We start from the raw sequence: 12,798 nt of genomic DNA on the forward strand, positions 1-12,798 counted from the left end.
CAAAGGCGTAGGTTGATGACGCATAAACAGAATTATGGAACTTGTCATCATGCTGATGGATCTAATAATGTTTGAGTGAATACATTGATGTTTTTAACATGACTGTGGTATGAAGCATGGCAAGATTACTAATGAGAGACAGATATCAGCGCCACACGCGGATATAAAGGGATAAGGACATTTCATTCTACCGAACTACAAGTGCAGAATTACTACTCTCACAGGTCAGTTTATTTGACAAATTAAACTTGAGGTAATGCAGCGTGTTGAAAGTTATGTGCTATGTGTTAGTTGGCTGTATGAGACTAGCAGTAAGCTAGATCAACATTAGAATAACATACTGATTATATTCTAACATTTCATCATGTTGAGCTATTTAACATTTATTAGTTTTATGTACATTTGGTCACCTGTCTAATAAACTACATGCAAGAGTGGCGTCTCTGTCAAGTCGAAGTTAGTCTCGGCATCTCGAAAACGCCACGCCAATATTGATCCTCGTTTTAGTTCTCCTTTTGTCCCAAAGTCTGCTTGCCATGGTCCATAATGTTTGAATGAAACAACAACAGTGTGAGCGTGCCGCTAGACGTAATCAGAGCCCGTCTACGGAGAGCCTTGGCACTCCCTATTCAGCCCCATTGTATTGATTTTGGTTGCAGTTCCATTAGAATTCCACTGGGGGTGATCGCGAGCGAGTGCAGACTGAATGGGAGTCAATGGGGCTATACGGCTAAATGTGTCTCTTTCACCCGATTGCTGTTGAGAAATCTCAGATTTTATTGTAGGCTTTGCAAGTTCAACATAGGTTATAGGTCGAAAGTTGAATGAACGAGTACTTATTTCTTTTCGATTTCTTACAGGTTGAGTTGTTGTTGCCCATAACACGCTAGCATTCTGCTAATGACGTCAGCATTCTGACGTCATTGACATTTTAAAAGACTTTTTAAACCAAATAAGTGGCTCTAAAAAATCTAACACCCAGCAATGTGTAATTTCTTTGCATCTCCTTTCGAATACAACATTCAAATTACTAGACAAAAAATTATATCCTGAGAAAAGTGGATTTTGAGGGTTTTTCGCCATAGACCTCCATTCATTCTGCACTCGCTCGCGAGCGCCCCCGCATGGACAGAGACGTGTTACTGCAGCCAGTCCAGAAACCGGAAGTAAGCAGAGAGTGCCAGTTCTCTTCCTATTAGACATTCTCTGACGTAATGCAGTTGTCCACGTCTGTCGCCATGGTTACTATGGCAGTACGAGCGGAAACCATGGATAACATGGATATTACGTCATTGACAGGCAACAATGACCAGGGACGAGCCATTAGTGTTGGGCGAAATGCCCCATTTGCATATCGTCCTATCGTCAGCCTGTGAGTCTGGCGATACACGATATTATCGTGAGGGGGGCAGGGCTTACTTATTTGATTATTAACTTGCTTATTTACTCATTCATTTGCTTGTTTTATTACTTTGTTTTATATATGAGAAACTTTTTTTATTTTGCTAGCAAAGGTGGAGTGTTTATTAATAGGCTAAATCAGGTTATTTCCCGGTATAGTGAGGTAAAAAAAGATCAACAAGAGTTTTTCAACATGTCAGCGGGAAATGTACGGACACACATTATCCTCTCATGCCGTTACAGATGCAGCATTTTGACTGTACTTCTGCACGAGATGAGAACACGTTTTAATAATTTCTTGGGTCAAGAAAGAGTCGGAGTTTGTGATATATGTCCTCCTACCAGTGCTTTCTCTGTCTGGATGCACTTCACATATGCAAACTTCAATAAGCCCAAAGAACGCGGGTTAATGTGTTTTAAATGCCGGGAGAAATCAGAGTAAGGGGCAAAAATCTAGGTTAGTCAATCGGTTTATACTTAAACTTATGACTTGACTCCTATAAAGGAAAATGGGTTCGTGCGTTTACATGACCAACATACATTGTCAGTTTATTCAGCATAATCGGGTTAAGAACGTGCATGTAAACATGCTCATTCCCTGAAAGTGAAAGCAGAACGGACTGAGCTTTCAGCATATGTCGCTGCATTAACGCCGCATTCACTCAGAGACAACGATGGATATAACGGTATAGCAACTGTCTTAATTTACTGGCTTAATATTTCTCTTGTGGACCTACATTAATGACAGTGAAAAAATTAGAAGAATATTTCTTGTTAAACAAGTGTTTGAAGCTGCTTTTGATTTTCACAGATGGCAGTGTAAGAAATTGTAGTCTGCCTCGACCCAGATCCAAACTATATTTTAGAATGAGCTCATCCCCAAAATGACTTAATTATCATAGAGATGAAAGAAAGTCAATTTATATTGTTTCTTCACCATTTGGGTTGATCACATCCTGAACAAATGGTAGTCAATTGTAGAATGGGAATGGGTGTGGGACACAGAGAACCTTTTCAGACAATGGGGTGTCACAAGTTCAACTTCATTAACATACAGACCACAGCTGTTGCAACAAGAGCAACTTCATTTACATTAAGAAGAGGATAAAAGGTTTAAGATTTAGATGTTCTGGGTTCATTCTGACGCTGGTGAACCCAAGGGGCTTTGTGTACCTTGCCACTGCTATGCTGTAATAAACTTCATTTTTGAGATCTTCAACGTCCACATCATTTTTTCTTACAGCAGAGTTGTGTCTAAAGACTGTTATTAGGCTTATATCATTTTAGTGATATTATTATTATTATTATTATTATTATTATTATTATTAATATTTTGTAATTGTATTGTTTTTAGTGTTATTATATGTTTTGTTAATCTGCTATGGAAACAAAATACTGACGAACAACAATGCCGTTTTTGTCGTTATGAATTTAGGCAAGGCAAATTAATTGTAGTTCCCAATATTAATTTAATAAAAATACTTTATAATAATAATAATAATAATAATAATAATAATTTAATAATTTAATACATTAATGGTAAAACGTGTTTTAATTATCATACTGATATCGTCAAAGCCATCTGCCATCAGCGATATCTCGGACTATCGTCGATACACGACACTATTGTCTATCGGCACAACCCTACGAACCATTATTTAAAATAGGAATTTCTCTGAAATTAAAAATCTTTGGGAACTTTTGGGATATTGTAAGTACACAACTGCAGGAAATATATCACACTGTACAAGTGATTTTTGGAGATTTTATTACAAAAATCGTACATATTGTACCTTTAATGGCGTAAATCTAGCACAAACAAAATGCGCCAGTAACTATTTAGACCACCATGGGGTGACGTAACTGTTAGAAATAAGTATTTAAGAATAATTTATTTTAGTTACAGCTAGATTTTCTTTGAATCACGACAAATCTTGCACAAATGAACTGCACCGATTTGGAGCAGTTTGGATGGCATAGGGTGGAGACTGCCCCAAATTAGCCATTTGTTTTTTTCTAAGAAGGGGGAATGCGATGTTCATTTGAATGGCACAAATCAAACACAAACAAATGGCTCCGTTTTGGAATGTATTAGATGACATGGAGTGGAGAGTGAGGTTTTTCATTATATTTAAGAAAGGCGTCATTGTTACAGGGGTTTTTTAACAGCACAAACCAAGCAGCAATTTGGATGGCCACAGTATTGACTGTGACGTTACTGCCCCAAAATATATTTGTTAATTTTAACAGCACAAATGAACGGCACTGTTTGACGTCAATGCTTTAGTTTAAACTAATGTTTTGCTTTATACTTTAAACTTAAAGGGATAGTTCACCCAAAAATGATTGTCATTCAATTCAGTCATCTTTTACTCACAACGGGAGCAGGGTGAGTAAATGATAACATCATTTTAATTTTTGCATGAACTATCCCTTTAAAACTGCTTCAAACTTCAAACTTTTAAAACTACTTCAAACCCTCAAGCTGCACGGGACAGCCTAGAGCTTTTCATAATTCATGTGCAGCAGAGAGGAGTGATTTTTCCTGAAGACACAATGTGTTGGGCAAAAACTTCTCAGCAGTTCTGCTTACAAGAGTGTGAGTGTTTGTGTTGGCTTGAGACAAGGCCTCACACTTAGAAAATATATGGCTGATCTATGTCTTTTAACTAAAACTGCTTCAAACTTCAATCTTTTTAAACTACTTAAAAATGTACTCTCAAGTCTGACTTGATTAACTTTTTCATGTAGTTCTAGAGTTATAATTGGAAAGAATGTGCAATTTCAAATTTAATCTCCATTTATTGTAAATATCATGCCATTGTGCACACTAGCGATACCACATATCTGATGAACATGTCTTTCTCCACAACATGTGGCCCTCAGTGACTCACTCATACACATATACTGTATCTATTTTCTTCAATGCAGAAAATCTAGTGGGTTTTCATCAACTCTTCTTCATCAACTCTTCTTCATCAACTCTTCTTCTTGACTTCCTCTTCCTGCTCAGCTACTGTTCGGACGCTCTTGCTTACTGCTCCGCGCTTTGCTCTATCGCTTTTATATTTTATATTTTATCTTCTATATTTTTATATTTTATCTCTTTTTATCACCTCATTTTAACTTCAGCAAATCAGCACAGTTTGGATTACTACAAAAACGCAGAATTCTTTTACCCGACCACTGCGACCAGCTTACATTCCAGGGAAAGGAAAACACAACTGCCTACATTCATAAGGATGAGAGAGAAAATGCCTCTTCTGGTTCAAGAATCTATTTGCTGCACTAACTGCCACAGACTTTTACAAAGGATTGCAGTTCTTGAAACAAAGTTACTTACGGGACTACCAAACCAGACGGAACACACAACAGAGCTTCGTCATGCACACCCTCAGCATATAGCCGGTGAGTCCCATGAAACTAGTGCTCCTCGACAGGTAGAGAAACAAGCCGATCGACTTACAAATCGATGGCACAAACAGGGAGCGAGACCCAAAGGCACTCGAGACATCAGATTGTCACGAGCATCACATATTGCCGCAGTAGCATCCTCTACCCCAGATACAGCTCTGACAAGGATTGCAAACACTGGTCTCCTACCAACACCTATACATCTTGTGAACAGATTTGAAGTACTAATGAATGTAAATGAGGAATCCCCAAACGTGATGAATGTGATCGAACACAGACTGAATCAGCCTGTAGCTAACACTGATGCTAACTGGCGCTCAAGGTCGAGCAGACAGCGGCACTCAGCTCAGAGCTCAGCTGAGCCCAGGACTCTGATAGTGGGGGACTCCATAATCAGAAACATTAGCAGCAGGGATACAACTACGTGCTGCCTTCCACAAGCAACAACTTCTGATGTAAATAGGGAACTTCAGAACATTCTGATGAAACATAAGACTGCAAATCGACTCATCATTCATGTGGGGAAGAATGATATTCATAAAGAGCAGTCAGAACTCCTTAAGAAGGATTTCAATGAACTTTTTGAAACACTTAAAAGACTGAAAGTTCAGACATTCATCAGTGGACCACTCCCAGCAAGAGGAACAAACAGGTTTTCACGGTTGCTTGGGCTAAATACATGGCTGCAGAAAACCTGCAATATAAAAGGAGTAAACTTCATTGACAACTTCAATCTTTTCTGGAGTCAGAGACAACTATTTCAACAAGATGGCCACCATCCAAACAAACTTGGCTCAAGAGTGCTAAAGGACAATATCTACTTCTCCCTCAATCATCCTTCTACAGTGTGTGCCAATCCACTCAATCTGAACGGCACACACACACACCTGGACACAGTATGAATGACCACATGACTTCACTTCAGCAGCAAAATGGACATGATGTTGACATATCACACAAGGACAATGATAACACCACTGAGCCACAACAATCTCTGCTCACGGACACAATCTCAGCTGAGCCCTGCCCACGGAGCTCACCACAGACAGACATATCAGAACTGCTCCAAGATTCAGCACCCAAGGATGACTTCCTGGAAAACAGCCAGGGAAGCCAGGACAGCATATTACAGCCTCCGATAACACCTGAGCAACAGCCCCTCTCACCAGACACTTTTCCCCTCTCTCCAGCGACTCCACTTCTGTGCTTCCCACAGAAAATGGAAGAACTGGTGTATGCTGGAACCAAACTATCCCACTCTTTTGCTGCAAGCCCCCAGATATCAACCAAAAAACGTCAGGCACCGCAACTCTGTGAGAGCTCTTTGGCCTCTGCCACAACGCCAGGGCCCACAGCCCCCTCCATCTGCTCGAGGTGAACCAAAAACAACTGATACCAGCTCTCAGTGATATGTGTCGGGTCCCCACTATGATAACAGTAACTTTCTCAAATGTTTACAGAACAAGCGGGAACCCAGTGTGCTTGTATCTTTCTCTATTGCTGTTCTATTACAAGATAGAAAGTCTAAGGCCTTCAATAGCCGTACAGCAAACTCAACTAATCTGGTGCCTATTGCACGTTTAACTAAGATTGGTGTAGGGAAAAAAAGTAAGACCGTTAAGTTAGCACTTTTAAACATCCGCTCACTTAAAAATAAATCACTTCTAGTCAATGACTTAATAACCACAAACAATCTGGATTTTATGCTTCTAAATGAAACCTGGCTAGAAGACAGCTGCAGTGCAACAATCCTAAATGAACCATCCCCTCCTAACTTTACTTTTATGAGTGTCTGCAGAGCTGTAAAGAGAGGTGGGGGTCTAGCAGCTCTTTTTAAAGATATTTATCAATGTAAGCAAATATCATTTGGGAATTACACGTCTTTTGAATATCTGGGTATTGTGTTAAAAGGTGCTCCACGCATTTTACTCATCATTATTTACAGGCCTCCAAAATACTCTCCAGCCTTTGCTGAGGACTTTACAGAACTGTTATCAACAATTACCTCAGAGTTTGACTGTTTTGCCATTGCTGGAGATTTTAACATTCACATAGATAATGCAGAAACCAATATGGCAAAAGAAATCAAAACTGTTTAAAAAACTTTTGATCTGACTCAGCATGTTGTGCCTCAGCATGGACCCACACACACTCGCGGACACACTCTAGATTTACTTATCAGTAAGGGTGTAAACATTTCATCGATTGTTATTAAGGATGTAGCACTGTCTGATCATTTCTGTATTTTCTTTGATATATTGATCTCTCCTGCCATTGAAGCTAGATCTGTGTCTGTCAAGAAGAGATGCTTAAATGAGAACACTAGTGTATTGAAGGCTATATCTTTAAAACCAAGCATATCTGCTGACTCTGTAGATTTTCTCCTTGATTCTTTTAACTCAAAAGTTAAAAGTGCAATTGATGATATTGCTCCTGTGAAAGTCAGGAAGAAGAGTAGCAGACAAAAAGCACCCTGGAGAAACTCAACAGCAGTGCAATATATGAAAAGACATTGCAGAAAAGCAAGAGCGCATGTGGCGGAAGACAAAACTTGTAGTCCATTATAACATCTACAGTGACAGCCTTCATGCTTTCAATATGGAACTAGGCAAAGCTAGACAGACTTTCTTCTCAAATATTATAAACTGCAATTTAAACAACACACGCACTCTTTTTTCTACTGTAGAGAGACTGACAAACCCCCCAAGCCAGATTCCCAGTGAAATGCTCTCAGACAGCAAGTGCAGTGAGTTTGCTTCTTTCTTCTCGGAGAAAATCAATAATATCAGAAAGGTGATCAGCACATCCTTGAGTTGCGCTGGGGTCAGACAGATCAGACCACCTGAGAAAGTAGTAACTTTGTCTGATTTAAAAGAAATTGATGGTAAAATTTTGGAAGAAACCGTACAGCACCTTAAAACATCAACATGCGCCCTTGACACACTTCCCACATCTTTTTTCAAAAGTGTGTTAAACAGTTTAGAAGCAGATCTTCTAGAAGTGGTAAATGCCTCACTTCTCTCTGGGAGTTTTCCAAACTCCCTGAAAACTGCAGTTGTCAAGCCCCTCCTGAAAAAGAGCAATCTGGATAAGACCATATTAACCCTCTGGGGTCTGAGCTGTTTTCTGGCCCTGGAGGTGTTCTGACATGTTCTGACATTTGTGCTTATTTCTGTTACTTGTGACATTTTCATGGCTAAAGTCTGATTACACTGTATTTAGCACAAACTCTGCTACAATAATATATCAGCAGCATGTATGTAAAAGTTTGTAGTTTTGAGATAATGACATTTATGCGTGGTTTGTGAAAATACAAAAAAAAATTGTCACTGAAATAAGGCCATGAAACCCATACTGATTATTTCTTCACAAGACTTTTGGAAATTGTATCATGTAGCCTAGAATATTTGCTTCAAAACTATGTGAAAATCATCCTGACTGCTCATTCAGATAAGACAATATATTGATTTAAAATTTGTAAGACGTGTTTTCTGTAAGAAAGCTTTATGCGAAGAGGCGTGATCACATCATTAATATGTATGGCTTTCACACCTGAGAAAGACAAAGACCCACCTAATGGCCCTATTAGGAGCTATCAGGCCCTGTCATTCTGAGCAACCTTGCACAAAGAATGAGGAGATTTTAAAAAGAATGGCTTTTAGATTGTTTGGATTTATTTACAACACGATGCAAAGATACACAACAAATGACAAAAAAGCACATTATTGAAAACAATGATCCAAAGACAGAAACCTTTGTGCCATTCCTAAAAACATTGTACATACCTTTCATTTCCAAGATGTTTGATTTTCACTTTACCATGTTCATGTACAGAGACGCATGTGAATGTTGAAGTCAGCAGGACTCAGTGGCATCTGGTCCCTGTATATAAAAAAATAAAATAAAATAACCTTTGACCATACTGATATCAAGAGTAACTAGGTCTGCACGATTTGGGGAATAGATTTTTCTGGTTAAAATTGCTTTTTAAAATTCACAGAATACACACACACATGTTTCCAACAATGTATAATGATGCTGCATAAAATAATAATAACAATAGCCTATAGCAGCCTATAAATCTTCCAAAATGTTTCAGTAACAACTACGTTAGAGAAAAATATATTGATTATCATATGTTACTTCAAATGTTTCCATTCGTTATGATGATATGAAATGAGATAAGATTAGAGTAAAAACATGAAGCCTTTGTTTGGTGCGTTTTGCTTTTCAAACGCAGAGTGCGCTCCAAAATATGAAACATTATGGTTACCATATTATACATATCTACGTTTGAGCAGATATCCACAAACACAGTATAGTAAACACGGGTCTAAATATTATAATATTCACCTTATATCTAGCAACAGTTCAACTGCAATGTGAAGTTTATGCAACAATAACATAAACTAATAATTAAGAATTTCTTACCTTACATCTTTCTTGTCTTCAAATCGCGTTCTTCTTCTTCTGAGGTAAATCCAATGCAAGCTCACGGTGTGTCTTCCCAACTCGACGAAAAGCAGAGACTTGTGAAGTTTTTTGGTGCTTTGTTTTTGAGGTAACGAGCGCGTTCGCGTTCCATGTGGAGATTTGCATGTGAATCTCCTTTGCACGCGTGGGCGTGGTCGAATTAAAAATAATGAGCAAGCGTTTGAGAAGCTGGACATCTTGTTGGTTTTATACATATTACTTAAACAGAGAATATTTGTTTTCAGTTTGAATCCGATCATTTAAAAGTACACACTTATTTGATTATAAAGATATATGGCTCATAAATGTGTGACAAGTATTGCCTGAGTTTTGTTTCAGTTTATAGACGTGCTCAAGAAAAAAAGTTCACCGCGACGGAGAGGCAGAAAGCACACCCTGTTTATTTTCTTTATTTTACAAAAGCGCAATGTTTTGATTTGATTGTAAGTGGACACATACAAAAGTAGAAATATCTCAGATTCTTTTTTCATATTTCCTTTTTCTGTATGACCATAAATGACGGAGTAATTTAAGTTTATTGTGCTACTATGTGAAGAAAATCCAGCAAATGCAGGGGCGCGTTTGCCGACCTCAGAGGGTTAAGCAACTATAGACCGATCTCAAATCTTCCTTTCATAGGCAAGATCATTGAAAAAGTTGTCTTCAACCAGCTGAACAAATTCTTAAGCTCGAATGGATACTTTGACAATTTTCAATCTGGTTTCCAACCGCATCACAGCACAGAGACAGCGCTCATAAAGATAATAAACGATATTCGCTTAAATACTGATTCAGGCAAATTATCAGTGCTGGTACTACTCGACCTCAGTGCTGCATTTGACACTGTCGATCATAACGTACTTCTTGACAGGCTGGAAAACTGGGTGGGGCTTTCTGGGATAGTCCTAAAATGGTTCAGGTCATACTTAGATGGGAGAGGTTATTTTGTGAGTATAGGAGACCATAAATCTGAGTGGACATCCATGACATGCGGAGTCCCTCAAGGCTCAATTCTTGTGCCACTCCTGTTCAACCTGTATATGCTCCCAATGAGCCAAATCATGAGAAAGAACCAAATTGCTTACCACAGCTATGCAGACGACACACAGCTGTACTTGACTCCCTGTGCCAATGCATTGATGAAGTCAACAGTTGGATGTGCCAAAACTTTCTTCAGTTAAACAAAGACAAAACTGAAGTCATTGCGTTTGGAAACAAAGATGAAGTTCTCAAGGTGAACGCATACCTTCACTCTAGGGGTCAAACAACTAAAAATCAAGTCAGGAATCTTGGTGTGACACTAGAGTCAGACCTTAGTTTCAGTAGTCATGTCAAAGCAATAACTAAATCAGCATATTATCATCTAAAAAATATTGCAAGAATTAGATGCTTTGTTTCCAGACAAGACTTAGAAAAACTTGTGCATGCTTTCATAACCAGCAGGGTGGATTATTGTAATGGACTCCTCACTGGCCTTCCCAAAAAGACCATAAGACAGTTGCAGCTCATACAGAACGCTGCCGCCAGGATTCTGAGCAGAACCAGAAAATATGAACATATCACACCAGTCCTCAGGTCTTTACACAGGCTCCCAGTTAGATTTAGGATTGATTTTAAAGTATTATTACTGGTATATAAATCATTCAGTGGCCTAGGACCTCAATACATTGCAGATATGCTCACTGAATATAAACCCAACAGATCACTCAGATCAGTAGGATCACATCAGCTAGAAATACCAAGGGTTCACTTTAAACATGGTGAGTCCGCTTTTAGCTATTATGCCAGCCGCAGCTGGAACCAGCTTCCAGAAGAGATCAGACGTGCTCCTTCAGTGGTCACATTCAAATCCAGACTCAAAACAGATCTGTTTAGCTATGCATTTACTGAATGAGCACTGTACCACTGTTCGTCTGACTGTTTGTACTGTATTGTACTGTACTGTACTGTATTTCATTTTATTTTTCTAAACTGTTTTAATTATTCTTATTTCTTTTTATTATTTTAATTTCTTCTATGTAAAGCACAATTGCCATTGTGTATGAAATGTGCTATATAAATAAACTTGCCTTGCCTTGCCTTGTCTCTTCCTCAGGCATATGAGAGGAGGTTTCCCACCTGTCATCTGATTCCCATGTTTGTGGACAGTGATGTGATCAATGAGGAAAACAGTGAGGATGGATCCATTCATAAGATTGAAAGAAGGTGTAAACTGGACGTGGATGCACCACGACTCCTAAAACGGGTAAAATGAAAACCCTGAAAAAAATAAAAATAAAATTCCTGTATCCTGGACTTTGCTTTGTCTGTAAAGGTTATGAACTCAGGTAATGAACTGATAAATCTCTCTCTCTCTCTCTCTCTCTCTCTCTCTGTAGATTGCAGGTGTGGACTATGTCTACTTCATTCAGAAGAACTCCCTGAACCACAGAGAAAGAACTCTTCATATTGAATCCCACAATGAAACCTTCTCCAGCAGAGTCATAATCCATGAACTTTGCTGTTACTCGGTGAGAAAAATCACCCTCACATCTCAGATGTGGTCTGAGATGTGAGGGTGTATGTATATACACCCTGAGACATATATATATATATATATATATATATATATATATATATATATATATATATATATATATATGTATGTATATATATATATATATATACACACACTCACCTAAAGGATTATTAGGAACACCATACTAATACTGTGTTTGACCCTTTCGCCTTCAGAACTGCCTTAATTCTACGTGGCATTGATTCAACAAGGTGCTGAAAGAATTCTTTAGAAATGTTGGCCCATATTGATAGGATAGCATCTTGCAGTTGATGGAGATTTGTGGGATGCACATCCAGGGCACGGAGCTCCCGTTCCACCACATCCCAAAGATGCTCTATTGGGTTGAGATCTGGTGACTGTGGGGGCCATTTTAGTACAGTGAACTCATTGTCATGTTTAAGAAACCATTTTGAAATGATTCGAGCTTTTTGACATGGTGCATTATCCTGCTGGAAGTAGCCATCAGAGGATGGGTACATGGTGGTCTTAAAGGGATGGACATGGTCAGAAACAATGCTCAGGTAGGCCGTGGCATTTAAACGATGCCCAATTGGCACTAAGGGGCCTAAAGTGTGCCAAGAAAACATCCCCCACACCATTACACCACCACCACCAGCCTGCACAGTGGTAACAAGGCATGATGGATCCATGTTCTCATTCTGTTTACGCCATATTCTGACTCTACCATCTGAATGTCTCAACAGAAATCGAGACTCATCAGACCAGGCAACATTTTTCCAGTCTTCAACTGTCCAATTTTGGTGAGCTCGTGCAAATTGTAGCCTCTTTTTCCTATTTGTAGTGGAGATGAGTGGTACCCGGTGGGGTCTTCTGCTGTTGTAGCCCATCCGCCTCAAGGTTGTGCGTGTTGTGGCTTCACAAATGCTTTGCTGCATACCTCGGTTGTAACGAGTGGTTATTTCAGTCAAAGTTGCTCTTCTATCAGCTTG

At 38.9% G+C, this 12,798-nt stretch overlaps 1 protein-coding gene across 3 annotated transcripts in view; it reads left to right on the forward strand.

Moving 5' to 3' along the window:
• LOC311301522 (SEC14-like protein 1) overlaps positions 1-12,798 on the forward strand; it is a 176,240-nt gene that overhangs the window by 54,841 nt on the left and 108,601 nt on the right. For all 3 annotated transcript variants that reach the window (XM_084426722.1, XM_084426720.1, XM_084426721.1), the window contains exons 3-4: positions 11,384-11,533; positions 11,667-11,798. In XM_084426722.1, the coding sequence (XP_084282848.1) occupies positions 11,384-11,533; positions 11,667-11,798 (282 nt within the window). The remainder of the gene's footprint in view (positions 1-11,383; positions 11,534-11,666; positions 11,799-12,798) is intronic.

The sequence above is a fragment of the Rutilus rutilus genome, assembly GCF_951802725.1.
Source record: "Rutilus rutilus genome assembly, chromosome: 12".
Classification (NCBI taxonomy): Eukaryota; Metazoa; Chordata; class Actinopteri; order Cypriniformes; family Leuciscidae; genus Rutilus; species Rutilus rutilus.